The 22684-nt window shown below is 41.0% G+C and overlaps 2 protein-coding genes across 2 annotated transcripts in view; one reads left to right on the top strand and one right to left on the bottom strand.

Annotated features, from left to right (window-relative positions):
* Positions 1 to 1462: 1462 nt before the first annotated feature.
* On the top strand, positions 1463 to 7614 carry AMDHD1 (amidohydrolase domain containing 1; the record flags this gene model as incomplete). Its single annotated transcript, XM_025048646.1, has 5 exons — positions 1463 to 1603; positions 4516 to 4640; positions 5848 to 5968; positions 6521 to 6681; positions 7524 to 7614. Coding segments are annotated over 5 exons (639 nt in total), but the record flags the coding sequence as incomplete, so codon positions are not given.
* Positions 7615 to 13323: 5709 nt separating this feature from the next.
* HAL (histidine ammonia-lyase) overlaps positions 13324 to 22684 on the bottom strand; it is a 21147-nt gene continuing 11786 nt past the window's right edge. The window contains exons 15-19 of the mRNA XM_006914594.3: positions 22521 to 22684; positions 19891 to 20025; positions 16279 to 16387; positions 16111 to 16180; positions 13324 to 14200 (exon numbers count right to left, since the gene is read on the bottom strand). The exon at positions 22521 to 22684 is cut by the window's right edge and continues 23 nt beyond it. Of these exons, the coding sequence (XP_006914656.1) occupies positions 14060 to 14200; positions 16111 to 16180; positions 16279 to 16387; positions 19891 to 20025; positions 22521 to 22684 (619 nt within the window). The 3' untranslated portion in view covers positions 13324 to 14059. The remainder of the gene's footprint in view (positions 14201 to 16110; positions 16181 to 16278; positions 16388 to 19890; positions 20026 to 22520) is intronic.

Here is a 22684-nt window from a genome sequence, read left to right as displayed (position 1 = left end):
CCCGCGGCGAGCGCTTCCTGGCGGTGCTGGGCTGGGCCAGCCTGGCGGTGGGCACGTAAGTGGCCGCGCGCCCCGTGGGGCTGCGGAGGACCAGTCCGCCGAGCCTCGGCTTGGCGCTCTTTCTCTAACTTGGGCGCGGTGGAGGGAAATCGAGTAAAAGCTTTCCCGTACCCAGGGAGACATTGGCAGGCCTGCCTTTGAGGCTCCTAATGCTAACGTGTTTGACGGCTTTGGTTGTCTGTCATTCGGTGGAAAAACGCACTCACAGTGCACATGCCACTGCGACGCATCACGATCCCGCTTCTGCTGATTAAATATCATTGTCCAACAATCAAAAGGGGTGGGGGATCTCTCCAATGCTTCTTGAGGTGCCAGGGGACCATCTGCCTTGAGATGGCCTGAGATCTTTTTTATAAATAGATTTCTGCCCCTACGCACCCCAACACATGCCCTCTATCCTCAGATCTGTTGACAAAGCGTCTCCGTGGGTGGAGTTATGATACCTGAATTTTTAAAGAGTACCTCTCCGACCCACTAAAGCTTTAGGGCCACAGAAAACGTTTAGATGGTTTGGGGTGATAGGAAATTAAGATTCGGCCACCAGAAAAAGGGGACATTTTCGATTATTTTCATTTAAACTTCTGAGATCCTTGCTAGACGTGAATAAAACAACAGCCGAATTATGGGAGGGTGGGCTTCGAGAGTGGGTGTTGGATGCGGATTTGAATTGGAGAGCCGCATGGCACAAGATTAATCGGTCTCACCCCTTATCTGAGGCTGCTTAGGGTTGTGTAAACAGCTGGTGACCCAACTTTTAAGGACTCTGTGTGTGTGTGTCTGTGTGTGTGTGCAAGCGCGCGTACGCGTGCGCCCTCGTTTAAAACAAAACAAAGGGATTAAAACATTCCCAGTGTTATTATCAAATTTTATTAAAATCAGTTAACGGAATTGAACAGAGGTAGGATTCCAGGGCTAGTCGATGGCCATACTCTGTGGAGTCCTGAGGAGCCTGGCCCCTACTGTCTTGCTCTGCTGTGCACGACCCTCCTTCTCCAGTCACTCTGTCATTCAAGATGGCTGCTCCATCCCTCCTTATGGTGTCTACATTCCAGCCAGTAGGAAATAGGACACAATCCTATTGGCTTGAACATAGTCACATGGGCACACCTGGCAAAGAGTCACCTCGGAAATGTAGTTTATTCTGGGCGGTCATGTGTCCAGCAAAAAATTTGGGAATCTAGCACTGTGGGAAATGGGAACAATGATTTCGGGGAACAACTAGCATTCTGATACACATGATTTGACTTTTTGCCCTGCACATGGCTAGGATCACTTTTCCAAAGACAATTTCCAGAAGAAAATATAATTGTTGATGACACCAAAAGATATCAATGACATTTTAAATCATTAGTAAGATTTCTCACAGTGTTACCCTCAAACTTTAGTAACTATTTCTTGATTTTTCTTCAGGGATGGGTTTATAAAAGCGATCAGTCCTGCTGACGTTATCCAAAAACAGTTTTCCGAAGAAAAGTTTGAAGAAAGAATTGACTGTTCTGGGAAATGCATCTTGCCGGATATTAACTTCTTTTCAGTAAAACCCTGAAAGTGGTTCTAGTAAAGAGGAAGAATAGTAGCTTGTTTTAAGTGGAGTCTCACAATGATATTAAAACATGATAATATCTACCATTTATTGAATTTCTACTATTAAATGTCTAGTTGCTTTACAAACATGTTTTCGTATTGAATCCTTATAACTGCCTGAAAGTAAGTATCATCATAAGCATGTTACAGATTTGAACACTGAAGTTTAGAGGTAAAAATTCTTATCCAAGATTGCTAAACAGGTAAAGGGCAAGCTGGGAATCAAACCCACCCACTCATTCCACTTCTTCCCACTCAAATGATGAGGAGAGACCAGCTGTCTGTGTTTAGGTTCAAAAACTGTTGGAAGAATTTTATGAATCCTTTACATAAGGAAAGCAAACAGTGTGAGCTGAATATACTCTAATACCAGAATATGCTCTAAATTAATATTGAGAGTGAAACAAAGAACTCATCGCTAAGTGGAAAAAAGAAAAAAAGTCTAGAGATTTCACTGAAGTTCATCTTTAGTGGTTGACAACAGAATCAGTTTCTCTACCATCATATCCTACATTATCTTTGCTTTATGGCTTCATATAATGATCTGACACAAGTTTCACAAATTTTGCATTCTATGCAAATACAGAGGCTAAGATTTATACTTTTAAAGTGTGTGCTATGTATATCTGACAGCTTTACCTTATGGCTCTTGGGAGTTAGAAGATAAAGTCAGGGTGAAACCTTATGAGAAAGAACAGAATATAATCGAAAGCAGTCTGAAGGGACTTCTGATTTTACTCCATTCAGAACCACTAATGAGCCATTCGATCCATTAGGTGTTTCGAATATTCTGGAAACACACTTTACTGAATTGTACCTGGGTAAACAAAAGTTCCAAGTGATTGCTCTATAGTTTCTCTTCAGTTAAAATATATTTCTTGAAGAAAGATTCAAATTGTTTATTTCATATTTCTCCTTCTCAAGGTTCAGGGAAGGGATTGTATGATTCTGTTTTCACACTCAGATTATTCCTTGGTGGTATAGTCCTTGTATAAATAAATAAATATATATATATATATATTTTTTTTAAGGAATATTTTCATCACATCAAGTCACCCTCCTCCTTTAGAGCCTTCTAGACCAACTATGCAGAAGCCTCTTGTTTCTTCTCTGTCGAGAGAACCATAGAGACAAATTCTTCCTCCTCTATGTCCTGCACTTCCAAATCATGTCCCGTGTTTCCTGCCCCAGTAGACGACACCATTATCTATTGTCAAAATCTCATTTGACTCCTCCCTCCCCTTCACCTACCACATTTCAACCAACCAGCAAGTCCTCTTAATTCTCCTCCTAAATATCCCTAGACCCACTTCTCTTCACCCCACTGTCTAGTTCCAGCCACCGTCAGCTCTCACTTGGACTTATAATTGTTCTTGCCTCCAACTTTGCCTCCAGTTTAATCTGTTCCTTTAATCCATCCCTTGGTGCATGTTATCCTCGTCCTTTGCTTAATACCACTTAAAAGCTTACCATTGCTCATGGAACGAATTCCAAACTCCATACATGCAGGCTCGCCAGGATCCTTGCTTACCTCTCTATCTTCCTCTCTCTTACCTCCCCATTTTTACCTCCCCGACCCTGTCTACCGTGAACCAGCCACAATAAACTACTTTCGGTACACCGACTATCTCATGCCCCTGCACGTGCTGTTTCTCTAATCTGAACACTCCCCCTTGTCTGGCCAACTCTAATTCCCTTCCCTGTTTCCTCTTAGCTACGGCTTCTCTGGGGTCCTTCCCAAACCTCTCTAAGAGTCGGTTATAGCTCCTCGCTGTACTTATCCCACTGTATTACAATTACCTCTATGATTCTTCCTGGACTATAAACCACATCTTATACAGATCTATCCCTAGAGGTTAGCACAGCACCTTTGGGAGGTAAATATTTGTTGAATGTTTGTTAAATGAATGTGAACTGAGTGGTCAACCAGATACTTTTGGTCATAGAGAGCGACTGGTGAATTAAATCAATAGAGGTCATTATCCAGAATGAGCAAATTAAGTTCGGAAAAATGAGGGTGATTCCAAGGTCAGAAAGTAACTCCCTTGTGGGAGCATAGTCTGTCCATAGGCTCCCAGTGTAAGAACCCCAGTGTAAGAACACTCTTAGATTTGAGCCAGCTGCTGTCAAGAGGCCAGCTCTTCCCTGCCCTGGCGGGGGGCACTGCAGCCTCCTTGGGCCATGGTGTAGTGCCAAATATTGTTTATTCTCCTTTCCCTAGAATATGTTCCCTTAACATATCGGCTTTTAGCTCGGGGCGCTCTGTGTGTGTGTACATGTGTGTGCGCACACGTGATGATTTATCAAGCTGAGAAGAAATCCACTTTAACGCATGGTTCCATGATCATCATCATAGCATGGCCTCCCCTTGGTTTTCTTCTATCAACCTAGCCTAAACTTTTCATCTGGAGAGAAATCAAGCTTGAGCAGTATACTCAAATTATACAGATGGTTCCACATTTTAAAAGTTGGTTTCTTAACAAACTTTGGCATTCCAAGTTGCCTTTTTTATTCCGATTTTATGATGCTATAATAGATTTTATTACCAATATTATTCAATGCTTTATTCTGGTCGATAAGAGGAATAAAATGGTTTTTTGTTTGTTTGTTTGTTTGTTTTTTTAGCAAGTGTCTAAAGAGTACCAGGAAGCATTTGTGTTTAAGAATAGTTTTTGAAGCAGCATAATACCTAATTTTCAAGTGAGTTTCTATTACAAACCCTTTATCTATTTTGGGGCTTGTGTTTATGAGAGGTAGCGGCAAGAAATCTTAATAATAGAGCGATGTTTATATTTGCAGGAAAAATAATTTTATTGTGCTGTACTGATGTGTTGTTGCCGTTTGTCAAACTTCTCTCTCTGCTCTGCTTAGCTTGGGGCTGAATGGGGAGCCCAGGCAATCAGTCACCTGGAAGACGTGAGCGATGAAGGCATTGCTGCCATGGTAACAGCCAGATGCTCAGCTCTCCTTCTGCCTACCACTGCCTACATGCTGAGGTGAGGTCATTCTCACCTCCACACAAGAGCTGCAAGTACAGTGAAGACACAGACTTCTAAGATGCCCAACTATTATTTCAAGAAAACTTAGCTCGTGGAAGATGCCATTTCTGGAATGATGTTTATAAAAGAATTATCCTGAGGAAGGAACTTAGACCCAAACTGACTTTGAATAGTGGGCTTATTGGGGAGGTGGCACTTTCTTCCTCTTTTTTCCCTAGTTTTTGGAATTTCCCAATTAAAAACATCAGTATGCATTACTTTTATAATTAGAAAATAATAAAATAGGCTTTATACTTTAAAAAACATGTTTAAGATGTTACGGATATTTAACAGTATTCGGAATCTGCATGAGCTGTTTTCTAAGAGGATGGGAGTAGGTATTATAATTGTGTTCCAGAATCCTCAAAAGTCCTGGGGGTGGGAAGAGAGAGGAAACGAAGTATATTTTGTAAATTCTCCCCAGGAATTTTGCTGTATGCCCTCTATGGATCAAATACACCTAGTCCATCTTTGATAACTGCCATTGCTCTAATTCCACCAAATATGAGACCTGAGGTCTTCTGACTCCATCATACCACTTCCATGACAGCCACTGAGTCCATGGTCAGGGAGGCCAGCATTCAAGAGACAGTTTATTTTCTTAGGACAAAGTGCTTTCCATGTGGTTGGGATACATGGTCTTCAGGCTTGGTCCTGCAGTTATGGCCTTAGGACAGTGCTTACCAACCTTGGGGTGCTCTTGCACCCCTCAGGGGACATTTGTCAATGTCTGGAAACATCTTTGTCACAACTAAGGGGTGCTACTGACATCTAGAGGATAGAAGGCAGGGATGCTGCTAAAACAACCTACGGTAAAGAATTATCCAGCTCAAGAAATGAAATGTGCTAAGGAAGGCTGAGAAACCCTGCTTTAGCGATTGAAAAGCCAAGGCTTTGAGTAATTGTTATAAGGGAGAAGAAAGAAGTGTTTCGGTGCTTTTTTCAAACGCATCATGATTTTATACATAAATTCATATATTTCTATGATTATTACTATTGTCTTAATTTTAAGAGTGGACACAATATAGACGGCAACCAGGAAATATCAATCAACTAATCACTTCACCTTGAGTTTCTGTTTCTTCTTCCAGAAGACAAAGCGGTTAGATATCTTAGGTCTTCTTCCATTCTGAACATCTATTCTGTAAAAGCTCCAATTTCAGAGACTGATGTCTGTTTTTCCTTTTCTTACACTGAAGCAACCTCCAGCCAGGAAGATGTTAGATGAAGGCGTAATAGTTGCTCTAGGCAGCGATTTCAATCCTAATGCCTATTGTTTTTCAGTGGTCATTATTTTTGATGTGCCTTTCTGAGCAGAGTGTCAAACTTCTACCAAGCATCTAAATAGTTGTAAAATATTTCCATTAAAAATATTTTCCTGTGAAACAAGAAAAAGAGGTATAGCTGGTAGTGTAATTGGATAGTTCTGTGCCATATACATGCCTCCAGGCACAGAGAAAGGAGAAAAGGTCCTATTTGCATAATTTGATGATTCAGCCCTGGGTGTTATGGTTTTACTATGAGCCGTTTCACCTCCTGGAGAATAGCACAAGCTCAAAGAAGATTTAGTAAGCGCATGGAGAAAACTTCATTTTATACAGTACGTGGTCTTGAAATGTAAACGAATAGTAAATACGCATGGGGCAATCCCTCTACTAAAGGTATCTTTTCTAAAGCATAAGAACCTTAATGCATAAATTAAAAATTTCCCATGCCAGTTTAGTCATTTTCACCTATACTTTTAACCACCATTATTTATTGTGCTGCGTTGAGAAATGACCTAAGTAGCAGTTACCCTTTTGTTATTTTCCTCCAAGGCTTTTCTCTTCCCACCTTAGCCAATGGTCACGCATCTGGCCTGTGTAAACATGAGCATGTCCATGCCTGAGTTGTTGGCCGCTGCCACCATCAGTGCAGCTGATGCATTGGGACAGTCTCACACACATGGATCTTTGGAAGTTGGTAAACAGGGAGATCTCATTGTCATCAATTCATCCAGGTGAGTGTTCTCTCAACTGAGCTATTTTATTTTATGCCCATTATAGTATGTAGACTGGGTTTAAAATCCTTTTCCACTAATTATTAGTGTCAGCATGTGTGTAGGCTCAGAAGCTATCCGGTGCCCTCTGTCTTCATTGCTTTATAACTATTAAGTCTCCCTATATAAACTACAGGGTAGGCTAAGTTTTCTGGTCTCTTCATTCATCTTACATCCTTTATAGAGCTCCAGGCTTCTACTCTGTTTACTTGAACTTTGGACTTGTGCCTTCTGGCATGGGTTTTTGTTTTTCTGCCTGGCTTCTGACCTCGTGTTCATACTGGGCCACGCCTGTTTCAATTCCAGTTTGTCATCCTGGTTCTAATTCATTATCTCTTTGACTTCTCATCCCTATTGGATCCCAAATTTCTTACTTTGGTTTTCCCGCTCTGATTTCTTAATACTCACACTCTGTCCGCTGCCACCTGGGCCTCCACTATTATAGTCTGAGTCTTACTGTTCTACATCTTGGATCCTGTCACAGTCCTTGGACTTCAGTTAAACAGAAGAGAGGGGCTCTATAATTCTATTCTCTGGTCATAAGTCACTCTCTATTGAAAATAATGCTGATGTTACCATTTGTGCATCATTTAATTGAATTGAATATTTTAAGATCAAATACTTAATATCATTAAACATTATTTGATTTATTATGGACTATTAGTAATATGCCATTTATAAAAAGCCCAATATCAATGACTAGGTGTAAAGAAATTTTTAGAGAATATAGTTTTAAATTTGCCTTTAATGACAGTGATAATTTTGACTCGTCTGCATTGAAGTAATGTTTGATTTCTTTCTAGATGGGAGCCTTCGATTTACCAGTTTGGAGGCCATCACGAATTAATCGAATATGTTATAGCTAAAGGAAAAGTCATCTATAAAAAATTATAGTTCTGAAAAGAAAGGCTCTTCAGTTGTATAAAATAAGTCAATACAGTTACATTAAAAGTTAAAATACCTTAGTAGTTACCAGAATGACGTCACTTCAACCTAAATGTACTTCAGTGTTTTGTTAATCTACTCGTAAAACCCAAGGGATTAATTTTTTTTTAATTTAATAGGCACCTGGATGTGTAAACAGATAAACTAATTGTGATGATAATCTCAGAACATTGAATTATTTCACAAAAATTTGTCACAAATATTCTGAAGATTAATATAATGGAGTGTAACAAAAATGCCTCTGTGGGCAAAAGTGACATGCTTCAGATTAAGCTAAACATAGCCTTCTGTAATAAGCAAATAGCTTTTCCTTTCTCCACAGTTTGTCTTTCTAGATGCTCTTCAAGTGCATTAGTGTCCCCTAAGGGAGGGTAGTCCTTCCATTTCTGAATTCTTCTCAACCCTAGCTCGAAATAGACTTCACAGCAGAGTTCAAGGCTTGTCATTTTATACCTGGATACAGGGCCTTCCTGTAATGGATGCATTTTGACCAAATCCAATAACGTAATTTTTTAAAAACTGTTTTTAAGTTTTTGATTCTTCACGTTACAAATGTATAGCTATTTGCTGTCACTGTTGTTGTTGTTCTCTCACAGCCCTGGAGGTAAATCAGTGGCCTTGTCCGTTAGAGCTTTTTGAAAATAAACAAGTTACACAATTACTTCTAAAGAGTGGATGATTATTTATATGAATGTTTCTAAAGCCGTGTGAGTTTACTTGGAATCTTTTAAAATGCTTTAATCATCTTACAATCACAACTGTATTATCAAACTTGCCCTATTTATTAAGGAATGATTTGGGAAATAAACATTAACTATTGAAATTATCACCCATTTCAGGTTAATAGAGCCTGAATCAATAAATTCAGGATAAATCAAATCAAGATACCCCTTGTTGGAAGGTTAAAGGTAACATTGCACGTCGCTGTCACCACCTACTAGTTTGGGGTCTCTGGAGCTGTCACTCATATGCTTGGTGAAGGAGTCTTGAAGAGTCTTGTGTGGTTGCTGTGGGTGGTGACTTCCTTATGACCAATCATCTAGTCAATGGTGGGAGTTTGGGATGCAGGAAATAGATATAAAGGCCAAAAATAAATATTACGTCTGTCCTGGAACCTAAGCCACACGGACATATATCCCTATGCCTATGGAATAGAAGGTGCATCACATTCTATTTTCCTCGAAGGAGACATTCACTCTAAACAGCGTTCATGTCTTTTGTGAAGGAAAATGGAGGAGGATACCGGCCCGAAATTACCTTAGTCTTCCCAGATCAGTGTCCTGTAAGCCTCTGCTACTCAAGGGAGCTTGCTAGAAATGCAGAACCTCGGGCCCACCCCAGACCTGCTCAATCAGAGTCTGCATCTTAAGAAGCCCCTAGGTGATTCGTGTGCCCGTTAAGCACATCTAAGCAGTGCTGACGTCCAGACCCCAGCTGCATCGTTTCACCCAGTTCCTCAAATACGCCATCTGCTTTTGCTGTTCCGGGCCTTGCACCACTGTTTCCTCTGCCTGGAATGCTTTCTCTCTTCTCTGTGTGTGAAATCAGAGCTAGGCACTCCCCGCTCTCACCGTTCTTCCAAACCTCTACGACACCCTGCACAGCACTGGAATTCAACTGTCTTTCCCTTTAGATTGTGAGTTAATAGAGGGCAGGGACCTCGTCCTGTCCCCAGGATCTAGTATGAGGACAGTTCATAGCAGGTGATGAAGAAATGAATTAATGAATGGCTGCAGAAGCATACAGGTAGTCATAGTGAAAATTACTTCTCAAAATACACTAAGTTGGCCAACCCAGGGATGCAATTGTTCTGTGGATTGGAAAGAGCATATGAATTCCTTAATAGAATGTCAGTGGATGATGCTCATGGCGGGATAAAGCATAAAAGTAAAACCAAACAAAGAAACAGTTTCAAAGATAGGCGGGGGGCGCGGGTTGCCATTCTCAGCTTTGGAGGTAGGAACGATTGTGACGAGAAGGAAAGGCTCCAAGAAGGAACACCATGAAGTGTTCAGAAGATAGGCGATGGTCCTCTTAGAGCAGAGGGTTTACCGAGGAGCGAGGACTGCAGAGCCCGGTCAGGTCAGCTTTCACAGGGCTTTGAGTGTCAGGCTCACTAGTGGGAACTTCATTTTAAAGTCAGGGGAAGCCACTGGATGTTTTCGAACGGTATAGGACCAGCACAGGACTGTTGCTGTAGAAAGATTAGTCTAGTTTTAGAGTACATTGCGGGCACTCATATATTTGTTGTGTGAGTGAATTCTGGCAAGACACCTTAAACAAGCCCTTTGGTGGGGAGAGTAGGAGATGTCAGGTGTTAGTAGTCCAGGAGGAAAGCTTTTGTGGTGGCACAGTGAGGTGTGAGTGCTACCCTATGCTCCACTTTGGGCTAGATCAATGATTCTTTTCTCAACCTTTTAAAATTATCAGGCTACCCTTCCAGGAAAAAATTAAATTTCTTCCTAAGGAATAAGATTTTGTTGGGTAGGACTGAGTTTTGAAAGACCACAAACCATTGTAACATGTAAGGTATTTTTTCTCTCTCCAAAGCCAATTTCATCCCCTTGGGGGCAACACCACTCTTGTTGAGTTGAGGATGCATACACCAGATGTGTGGGTGACAACGCAAGGTAACAGTATGCTAAAAGGAACACAAATTTGGACCTTGACGTCTTGGCTTTGATTCTTCTTGAACTCTTTATGTATCTGTAGAAGTTGGATTCCCTCTATCTCTGAAATTCTAGTTCAAAGCTGGGCCTTGCCTGCGGGGAACTTACAATACAGTTAGGGCAGTAAGACCGACATTCAAGAGTAGAACAAAGACAGGCAGTATTAAGAGCTGGTTCTTTTAAAAGGAACTCCGATGAAACACAGTAATTATTAAACCTCAATTAATTTTGCCAGATTTCCCCACAAAGCATGAGCATCTTGGACTTTATAACGGTAAGCAATAGAAGGATAAAATGAAGCCCAGCCACTTGGAGAGATTTTTTTTTCTGGTGGGAAGTTATTCCAAAATATGAAGGTATATGTTTTCCAACTGGTTTTCCTGCAAGTACTGCAGACTTTGAGAAGCTGGCACCCAGATGGTAGAAACCACCAATGAACCACAGCAATCTGTCCTTGCTCACGCGCACTCGAGATCTCCGAGGTGGTCTGTGCTGGTGGCGTTCCGCTCCCCTTCCTGAACTGTTAGATCGGAGTCTCATGCTCTGGGTGACCTGGCCTCTACTTACTTCCCAAGCTTCCTGTCTTACTGCCACGTGTTGCTATCGTATGGGACACTGCCTAGGTGATAAGCTGTGAGGGCAAAGACCTGGACCATCTTGGACACCACTTGTTTAATGATAGAAATCGACCAAACATAGAATTGATTTCCTGGCATAAATGCCTCTGATGTTGAAATTTAGCTTATATTTCTCCCTTTTCTCTTTTCTGTCTGACTCCCATCACTCAAAGCCCAGCTTAGTCACCTCTTCAGGAAGCCCCTCTGATGATCCAAAGGTGCTATAGTTATTGTGCCTTCCTCCAGGACATGCACTTGGTAAGTAAATGCCATTTCATGTCCCCAGCTAGATGGAAAGTCTCTGAATACTGGACACATGCTGTATTGATGCCCCACAGCTCTGCTGCAGCACCTCACAAATAGTGGCTGCATAAGTAGAATGCTAACAGCTGTAAGTATAAAAACCTGACTAAAATGTTATTGGTTCACGCTTGGAAATTTCACAGGAAGAGCAGGCTTCAGGGCTGGTTTATCCGGCACTTAGCAATGCTGAAGACCCGCATTCCTTCTCTCCCTCTGCTCTGCTATCCAGTGTTGGCGTCACCCCCAGGCCAGAATCCCCCTTGGGTCAGGCTGGCTGTCAACAGGCATTGGTGGTCCATGCCTCCTCACTCAGGTCAAGCCAGAGGGTGAGAAAGGCTGGCTGCTGTGGCTCTCAGGAGAGAAAATGAATTCTGAGAGACGCCAGTAAAACTCTTTTCTGTATCAATGACCCAAGCTGCAACCTCAGCCCTTTCATGAACTCACCACTAAGCAAATCAGGCCCATGCCTTCAGCTGAAATGAAGTTTTGCCAACATTTTTTTTTTTTTTTGGTCTTGTTTTTTGGTATATTGTCAACATTTAAATTTAATAAATACCTTCAACAAAGTGCCCTCCCAAATGCAAAATGATCATGCTATTCATGAAATAATTGTAAGGTTTAATAAAAAGATGATAATCCAGTGACCAGATCTAGAAATGAAACACGTTTAAAATAGTATGAAAAGTATTTTCTTTCAAAATTTTTGAGTTACTTATGGGATTTTATGCGTGTGATAGATTGTCGTATCGTGCCAAATCAATTGCCCATGTTCTTGGTACTACTCTCCCAAGTTGACCTTGACTGGCTTTGGCCAACAGGAAAAACAGAAGGTAGAAAAGCCTCTGTGCTTTGGGGCTTGCCCTCTGGCTGCCCCTAGACAGCAGGTTAAGAAGCCAGGGAAGCCCATTGGAGAGGAATTCTCTCCATGCCTCTAACTCTTTTCCTGCTAGTCGGTGGGAAAGAGAGAGAATGTATACTGAGCCAATCACATTTTCTGAAGACACTTTCTCATGGGTGAATATTCATTGCCTAAATCTTTCGGAAACTTGATTAATCGCAGTTAGAATAGCCTTTCCCTAAAGAGGTGTTCAACTTTGTTATAAAAATTTAAGAATATTGCAACACCATAAGACAACTGAGACTCAACCTATTCTATCCATATTTACCTTGACATTCTCTTGAAGGCATGTGATGTCAGTTACTAAGAGAGCTGTATAAAAAGCTCAGTGACAAGTGCCCCCAGAGGACCACAGGGACCTGTGAGATCCAGCACTCCCCAAACTGGGGTGAAAAGCAGCCATCGGACAGTGGGGTACAGGCTGCACTGCAGCTCATGGGTAAGGATGAACAAGCTTCATTCGTGTGTAGTCACATTTTAGCAAAGATCAGCATCAAGAATGACCTTTTGGCAAACGGGTTCCCCGGCAGATTTTTTTGTTCGCTGAATTGCTGTAGGCAGCAGTTTTCACTTCTGTCTCCACCTTTCCTGTGGATAGGTTGTGATCTAGACTGGAAACTCTATTGTGAAATATACTGTTGGACCCATTTTAGGCTGTAATCAGGTAGGCAAGCTGGCAAATGTGTCTGTCCTTTCCTTAACCAACTGCAGCTTCAGAGCCATTGTTAGACTCCTGCACTTGGAGAGACTTGCATGCATTTGCACAGGTGGGTGCGAAGTCACAGATCTTGGAAGCCAAGAGGTCATCGGACTCATCCTTCATCTGGAAAATTACACTTACACCATCCCAGAAGGTCTTTTATCTTCTTTGGGGTGGTGGAGGGGCAGGAAGATGGAATAATACATCCTAGGGTCCCATCTGATCTTTGCCAATAGAGCCTCATTTCAATGGTAACCATTACGGCGGGGAGTTGGTTAACTTTTGAATATCAGATTATGTCTGTGAAACAAGGAGGCTTCTTAATGCAGGGTTATTATAAGAGTGTGACATAGTAAGGAAGTAATAATACTAACCTCCAACTCTAGTTTAAGCATCTGAGTCCTTATTTTGATCTGCTAGTGGTATTTGATAAATACAAAATGCACAGTTCAATAAGGGCCACTCCAAAAGCAATCTTTATATTCTTTCTTTAATTCCTTTACACAAACCTCTTATTGACCTAATGACTATTCTTTACTGTGATTTGATTAATAGAAGAAAGAGCAGCTTGAGGACAAATTATGATTTTAAAAGGGTTGTTTATAAAGGTGTATTAAGGAACATTAATCATATCATGGGATAGTACATGAAGCGATCTTTTATCCAGGGCCTGCTTGTCAAAATAAAAAAAATTAAAAAAATAAAAAGACCCACAAAGGTCTAAGGTTTTTGGAAAAGAATGCCATCAACCTGTTTTAAGATTTGAGTTTACCTAATGTTAAGAGTAAAAGACCCACGCAATGTGGCCACTCTTCTTACTCGTAAGAGTGAATGGCCAGTTGATATCATTAAAGAAAGAAAGAAAACCATAACCTGAAAACACCAGCTGCATCTCGAACCAGGTCAATAAGAACACAGTGCTTGATTTAGCAACTGTGATGCTGTTACCAGCCTAACAAAAGTAGGTTTTAGAAGAACTGAATTGTATAAGGAATTGATATCTCCTCCTCTAAGAGATAACTGCACCCCATGTTCATTGCAGCATTATTTACAATGGCAAAGACACAGAAGTAACCTAAGTGCTCATCTAAGTAACCTAAGTGCTTCTTTTTCTGCCTAAAAAAAGTTCTCAGGTCTTTCTTTCAGCACCATACTGCTTGCTGTTAAACTAAGTACCACCTGATCTGCAATTCCATGACGAAGTCCATTAAAGATCCTCAGACTCTGGGATTCTGGTGGAGTTCTTGTGTAGAAATTCCAGTGAAAAGGCTGTAGGAGAAACGGGTCTTGATTCTGGAATATGTTCCATTCTATATTTTTCGATGTATGGCGAAGCGACTTCCCAAACCTGAGAAACAAGGACAAAACAAAGTCGAAATGTTGGCAGCACTGTCTTCACATGCAATGAAACATCATCTTCATCTGGAGTCAAAACATTATCTATACTGACTAGACATGTAGCAGCTGTTTGCTTGCTTTTATTATAAGCCATTTGACGCACGATCTGTGTTAATAATTCTCTGGTCACATTCATGTCTTTTAAAATACAAAGTCCAAAACTTTTCTAAAGTGACCATGAGTGTTCTTAGCTGCTTACTCTTCTAAAGCAAAACAAGCCAATAAACAAACAAAACATAGAGAATTCGGTGTGGACAGAATTAAGGAAAGTTGCTCAAGGGTCAGTTCGTGCGTTATCTAAAGCGAGCCTCAAATGATAGAGAGCAGTGGGCTTCCTCATTTGCTTTATTTCTCTGCCGCATGTGCTCTGTCCGTTCGACTCTTGCTACACAAAGTATGGCCCATGGACCAGCATCACCTGGGACAAGTCAGAATGTCAGCCCCACTGGAAACCTACTGAATCTAAATTAGCATTTTAACAAGACCTCCAGGAGAGTCACATGCACGTCTCAGTTTGAGAAGCACTGCCTCAGACCCGTGTTTGCTTTTCACCTCCATCCAACAACTGATGCTCTTTCAAGCATAACTTTTCTCAAATTAAGGCCCTGTTTTTGATTTACAACTGCTTTTTATCGAATTGCTGCTGACAGTCAAGGAACTTTTTTTCCTATTCTTTGTATCACCTTAGAAAATGTATTCATTTAAAGGCTAAGCTCCTCAAAAAGATAACTGCACCCCATGTTCATCACAGCGTTATTTACAATAGCCAAGACGTGGATGTAACCTAAGTGCTCATCAATGGATAAATGGATAAAGAAAAGGTTTTACGTGTGTGTGTCTGTCTATCCATCTATCATCCATCTATCTATCTATCTATCTATCTATCTATCTATCTATCTATCTATCTTTCATCTATCTATATCTATATACAGATACATAAAATGGAATATTATTCAGCCATTAGAAAAAGAAATCTTGCCATTTGTGACAACATGGATGGATCTTGAGGGCATTTGCTAAATAGAATAAGTCAGATAACGACAAATACTGCATTATCTCTTATATGTGGAATCTAAAAAAATTAAATAAAAACACAAAACTTATAGATACAGAGAATGATTGATGATTGCTAGAGGTGGGGAGTAGGCACAGGCAAAATGAGTAAAGTGGTCCAAAGGTACCACCTTCCGGTTATAAAATAAATAGGTCCTGGGGTGTAATACACAGCATGGCAACTGTAGTTAACAATACTGTGTTTTATGTTTGAAAGTTGCTAAGAGAGTAGATCTTACAAGTTCTCATCACAAAAAGAAATAATCTGTGACTATGTTTGGTGATGGATATTAAGTAGAATTGTCATGGTGATCACTCTGCAATATATACAACTACTGAATCATTATGTTGTACACCTGAAACTAATATGTTATATGCTGATTATATTTCAATTTTAGAAAGGCTAACCTCTCACACACTTCTCTACTAGCACCAGAGTTGGCAGGCATTGGACCAGGTGGTGGTGGTGTTGACAGTGTTACAGAAAGAGAAGGTACTTTTGAATGAAAGGGTACATCCTTGATGAAGGGGATGCAGGAAACTTTCATCTCATTTTCTCCCCATGAATGCTTGTTCCAAAACTCCGTTTAAAATTTATTATAGCTTCTAATCCTTAGATATTCAACGTTGGGGTGCAACAATGGTTTCTCGGTGGCCTTGCAAGTTGCGTAAGTATCTTTTTTTTTTTTTCACTTCCAAGGAATAGCCAGAAAACAAAAGAATAAGACAATGCTTTTCCACTTCCCACTCCCACTTTACTTTCCTATAATGACCCCAACTAAGAAATAAGCCAAGTGGTCAGCTTGCCTTTTGCTCAACAAGCAGCCGGTGTGCTGCCTCGATGTCTGGGGCCATGAAGCGATCTTTTATCCAGGGCCTACAGAAAAAGCACATCAAAGCATCAGCCAAACATTAACACTGCCAGAGGTCACAGTTCTGAAATGGTGTCACTTCCAGGGATCTGTTTGACTTTACCTTACAACAGAGCGCACCAGGTCATAGACCTTCTCCAGGGGTGTGGTGGTTCTCAGGGGGCGTAGAAACTCGATGCCCTGGCAGGCTGCGAGAAGCTCGATGGCCAGCACTGGGACAAGAGAGGTGGAAGGAATGACTGATTAACATCTGACTTCCTCCTGAGGGCTATAAATCACAGGAAGTTCACTGTCACTGCTAGCCAACTTGCAGATGCATGGTTCTCTGCCTACTGATAGAATGAAGCTGCCTTGATATTTAGTTACCATTTCAAATCTGCTTTTCTAACCTCTTGGCTGTGTCTTTAATGGTGAGAAGGAGAGAACAATTCAGATAAATGTCTCAGTTCTCCCCTTTCACCTCGTCTGAACAAGGTAGATGACATCTGTTTCCTATCTCCATCTTTGTATAAATTTCAATTTGTTTTTAGTCTTACTGGTCTTTTGGCCAGAGATACATGGTACAGAGACCTTCACCAAAGGATTGAAGGAGCCAGTGAATGAGCAAAAGAGTCTTTGGTTGCCCTGGGGCTGATTCTACAACATCTGTTTCAAGTCTTCAAACTCAAAGGCTCCCCAGTCCACTAAAACTGAAATTCTAGAAACTGGTGCTTGGATGTCTTGTATCTTCCTCTCAGTGCATCCCAGAACAATTTGTTTTGTGCACACCCCGCTTCCCTTACAAAATCAATACTGCATTTCCCTCTAATTAGCTGGCCCTATTCTTTTTTCAGGTCTTAATCTTAAATACTCCTTCAGAGATGCCTTTCTCATCCCTTCAGGCTAGATTAGGTTTACTTATATCCCTTAGAACTCTATTCTTTAGCCAGAATTTTGTTAAGTGCTACAAAGAGTTGCCTAGTTGCTGTCTAATGCCCACTTCTCTGGTTAGACTCTAATTTCCAGGAGGGCCGAAAGAAAAAAATATCTAATTTACTGTTTAATTCACTGTAGGTGATCAAGTTGTACTAATCGAATGGTAGATGACTTTCCACCCCTAACAGGTGGAATTATTATCTTTCTGTGCCTCCTATGCAATAAGCAGGTACTTATCTTGTGTTATATATCTAGTACCACTGGATTTCAAGAGTTATAGGCATTTGTTTAATATCTGTAATCAAAGAAAACTTAAGTAACAATAAACATGCTAGAAATACGAATGATGTATATGTATAGATATATAAATATATAAATGTATAGAACTATATCAGAAGAGCTAGATCTATTATTTGGACCTGTAGTTCCAACTTTATTGTCATGCAAATATTTAAACACCAAGTCTGTGCCAGGCACTTCTCTAGGTATTCTAGGTCCTTCTAGCCAATCTCTGCTTATAATCTACTGGGAAAGACAAACAAGCCTGAGTATGTCAGGAGTACTAAGTGCTCCTAGAAAAAAAGGGGGAGGGGCCAGAATGGTGAGAAGGCATCTAAGTGAAATCTGGGCGACTAGTAGATGGAGTGAGGAAACGAATCCCGTGACGCATTTTTGAAGCAGGGCGGCAGGTGCCAAGGGAGGGATGTGTCCTTGGCAGGTACAAGAACAAACACTGTGGTTCCAGGGTAGAGAATGGGATGGACAGAGGTGGCAGTGAGAGCCAGAAGCCAGATCATACTCTGCATGATCCTTGCAGTCCACAGGAAGGGGGTTGGATCTCGTTTGGAACAATAGGAAGTAATTGGCAAATTTTCGGCAAGAGCATGGTGTGGTCAAATTATGTTTTAAGAAGCTCAGCCTGGTTATTGTATGTGGTGACTGTAGAGGAACAGTAATGAAAACAGGAGACCAATCAAAAGGAGATACAGAGGCTCGATTTGGTATCTTTTGAAGGTAAGGTTGATTTGCTGATGAATTGGATAGGAGATCTGAGAATTGACAAAGGTGACTTTGTAAACTTTTGGCCAGAGCAATATGTTCAATGGAAAGACCATTTTAAGAATGAACATTAAAAATTCACTGTGGCAGATAGATAATAACAAGTGTTGATGAGGATGTGGAGAAATCAAAAATCTCAAACATTGCCGGTAGGAACATAACCCGGTACAGCCACTTCTGGAAAACAGTCTGGCAGTTACTCAATAGATGAACATAGAGTTACCAAATGACCCAGCCATTCCACTCTAGCAAAATGTCAACAGGTCTGCACAGAAACTCACACACTTACGTCCATAGCAGCGTTATTCATATTAGCCAAAAGGTAGACAGAACCCAAACATCCCTTGACTGATAAACAGATAAATAAAATGTGGTATACCTATACAAAGGAAAATTATCTGGCCAGAAAAATAAATGAAGTACTAGCACATGCTGCAACATGGATGAAACTTGAACATATATTGTATAATTCCATTTATATCAAATGTCCAGAACAGGCAAATCAATAGAGAGAGAAAGTACATTCGTGGTTGCCTAAACCTGGGGGTCACGGGGTGTGGGATCGGGAGAATGGGAGAGAGGTAGGTAAAGGGTACATGACTTCTTTTGGGGATAATGAAAATGTTCTAAAGTCGGCTGTGGTGGTGGCTGCACAATTCTATGACTGAACTAAAAACCACTGGATTGTACTTTTGAAATGGGTGTGGTGTGTAAATTACATCTCAATAAAGCCATTACGAAAAAAGAATATCTGATGCTCTCACATTTATTTTAAAACAGTGATATTCTTTTGCCATCCAACTGCTTCCAATACAGTTGCAAAAACTTAAAAATCTAGGGAACAATGTCTAAAGAAAGGCAATTTCTCTTTAAAAAGCTAAACGAGCAGTAATTAAGAAGCCAGGGAGAAGTGGGCCTAATCCCGGGCCCACCCGTGAAGTGTCTTTGCCCAAAAGGTTGGGCCGACTGCAACATACAGGGAACACAGGGGACAGAGAACAAATGAAAAGGAACACCACAGGGAATCTAACGGGTGAGTCCACAATAACGATCTCTATGAGGAAACTGACCTGGTCTTTTAACTAGTCAGTGGAATAAAAAGAAAAAAAGGGGAGGCATGAGACCGTTCTAGATGAAAAGAAGCTTAAAACCTTGACCATCAAATTTAAAATGTGGACTTTGAATCCTGATTCGAACAAACCTGCTGAAAGACGTTGCGATAATTGGGAGAACTTGAATAGGTACTTAATGATGCCACCAAGACTTGTTGGACATGATAATGGCAACCTGGTGGGTAGGAAAATGTTGATATTTGAGTTAAAGAATGCAGGAAGAAAATAATATAATGGGGATTTGTTTGAAAATAATTTGAGAAAAGTCAAAGAAAAAAATGAAGCAAAAATGCTAACTGTTGAATCAGAGTGAGGTGTATATGAAGTTCGTGGTACTAATCTCTCTATTTCTAAATATATTTGGAAAGTCCCTTTTTTTAATCAAAAAAAAAAAAAAAAAAAAAAGCCAGCCGATGAACCAGCTTAACCTGCAGGTGTGGTTCAGCGAGCTTCAGAATCGCCTGGAGGGCTTGTTAAACCCAGATTGCTCTCTCTCCTCCCTCCACTTTCTGATGCAGTTGGCTGGTCTGGGGAGGGCTGAGAATCCGCCTCTCTGACAGGTTCCCAGATGCTTGAGGATCACAAGTCGTTTATGAGTTGGGCCTGCCAACTGGACAGGTTAGTGTTACCTTGCTCCACGTGCTCGATGACCTTGAGGGCCTTCCTCGCTGCCCATCCTCCCATGGAGACGTGGTCCTCTGTGGCAGCACTGGTGGAGAGAGAGTCCACAGACGAGGGGTGGCACAGAGCCTTGTTCTCAGAAACTGAAAGACGTCAGTGCAAGTTAAGTATGCTCCTAAGAGGAAAAACTGCCCAAATGATATGTGTTTTCCCAAAGTGCTCCACGCATAGAATACCCTCTCCAGGAGCTCTCGGTGGTTATACAAGTGCCAGATGATCGGTCCGAAGTCACTTGGGGAAAAGGAAGCAGGTTGTTTTTCTTCCCCGAAGTGAGAAGGGCTCTAAAGCTATACTGCGTTCTGAAACAAGATTGGGATGGGAACCCTAATATTACAAAGCCAAGTTGAAAACACTGGAAGCATTTAGCATGTCAGGGAGACGAGGAAAAAAAGACCATGGTGGTCATTTTCAGGTACTCAAGGACAATTTGACTGACTGTGTCATCGGAGGAGGCAGAGTTGGAATTCAGACGTGGCCTTTGGGGGTTGAGGCTGGACCTATAGACTTGGGCAAGAAGATTTAACAATTTAGACTGTTCGATGATGACAAAGTGGATGTTCTGGGTTTAAGCAGGGGCTTGATGTCTGTCCGATTGCGTGGAGGCGAGGAACTCCTAGAGATTGCCTAGATTCAGGTTGCTCAGACTTTATTGTGCATATGAATCACTGGATCGTTAAAATGCAAATGTTGAGTTTTGGGTGGAGACTGAAATTCTGCTGTTTTAACAAACTCCCAGGTGATGCCTTGACTTTTGGTCCAGGGACCACACTTTAAGTAGCAAGCATCTAGACTACAGAGTTCCTTCTCCCCAGGGTCAGAAGCCAGAAAAGGTCAAAACCAAAGTCTTTTCCCTTCTTTCTGTGACACTGAGAGTGGCTCTGATTGAAGCATCTGTTGTTCTCTGTGCTACAAGGGACCCTATCTGAGATAATCTAGCTATAAACTAGAGTGATCAACTCATCCTGGTTTGTCCGAGACTTGCAGATTTCAGCACTGCAAGCTCCTACACCTGCCACGTGGATCAGCAGACTGTGGTGAGGTTTTCTCAGAAACGTAACGTGCAAGTGGCCACAATATGAGCAATGCCAGTTTCATTACAATGAAAGTAAGTTGAACAACCTCGGTTGCAGCTTGGGAAGCTAGGCACATTTAAACGGGGCTTCTCAAAGTCCATAATGTTCTCTAGAAATCAATTACCACTCTGCCTGCCTTGTTAATGGGAGAAGTTGCTGCCCTTGAAAGGGAGTATTTTAATAAGCAAGTAAGCAAATAGAATATACTGGACTGAGGAGAAGATAAATCCACTGGCTCTTGGTTGGTTATTTGCGTTGAGTTTTAGTGTGAAGCTTAGGTGGGGAAGGGGTTAAGAGTAATAGCAATAGCAACTAACATTTAGCACCAACCATAGTTCTGAGGCTTTACATGCATTAATTCATTTCATCCTCAAAACAGCCTCACCGGGTAAACTTATCATGCTTCTTTTACACGGGAGTAAACTGAGGGGCAGCAGGAAGGAGCCTTGCTCCACGTCACACTATAAATGGTAGAGTGAGGATATGAACCCAAAATTTATGCTCTTAATGAACTGCCATGCAATCCTGCCTCTTGGATAGGTTTGCCAGACAGAAATACAGGATGCTCGGTTAAATCTGAATTTCAGATAAAAAACTAATTTTGAGTACTAGTATGCCCTGAATAATTTAAATTTCACTGGGCATCCTACATTTCTATTTGTTAAATTTGGCAACCACATTTTAGGATTAAGTATTAATTAAAATAAGATCCTCATTAATTGAAATTAAAGCACAGATTTGGGATCCAAAATGCCTCGGTCTGAATTTTGCTCTACTTCTTACTAGGTGTGCAATATTGGGTAGCTCACTTAATTTCTCAGATCTTTAGGTATTCATCTGTAAAGTGAAGGCAATAAGAATTCCTGCCTCATGGCACTGTTGTGAGAATTAAGTGAGTGAATGTAAATGAAACCTTTAGCACTTCCTTTGTGCCAGGCCCTGTTCTGTGTGAGTTATTTATCTGTCCTATATAGTCTTGGGTCAGAAATCAGCTCTATTGAAGCTCGATATTCATAGAGGGCATCCTACTTCTTATGAGCATTGTTGGATCTGTAACCACATTTTTAGTGGTTGGTAGAGCTAATGAAATGTATCCAAAGTTTAATCATGTAGGTTAGTTCAAGCTTCACCATTAACTATAAACACCGTTTTCTTTTTCTTTCTGATAGGCTTCAAATTGAGATTAGGGTAAAAGTTACAAAGATAAAGTTCATATGTGATGTCAAATTGTTTCCAAGAGAAAAATTGTGGGGACCTCACGGTTTACAACCTCACTAGTGTATTATGATGTTTCAGTATAATGTTGTTTAGGTTTTTATTTTATATTTTTTTCTAAAAATTATTAAAGAGGCAATCTGCTGTATTTGTACTGAAAGAGGCAGGATGCTAATGGAGGTGTTAAAAAAGTTAGATCTCATTCAAAGACAAAATTTGATATTTTAGGTATAATGGAAAGGCCTTTCGATGGACAGGCTTTTGTTCTGGGAAAATGGTCATGTACTTACCGAGGGCTGCCGCTGTGCAGTGGGCTATCATGAATCCAGAGTTCAGACCACCTTCAGCCACCAGGAAGGCAGGCAGCTTGCTGAGGGAGGGGTTACAGAGCCTCTCGATTCTTCTTTCACTAATTGCAGCAAGTTCATGGACACCAATGGCCAAATAGTCCAGG

This window comes from Pteropus alecto, unplaced genomic scaffold (assembly GCF_000325575.1).
Source record: "Pteropus alecto unplaced genomic scaffold, ASM32557v1 scaffold94, whole genome shotgun sequence".
Classification (NCBI taxonomy): Eukaryota; Metazoa; Chordata; class Mammalia; order Chiroptera; family Pteropodidae; genus Pteropus; species Pteropus alecto.
This window is presented reverse-complemented; position numbering and strand designations above follow the sequence as displayed.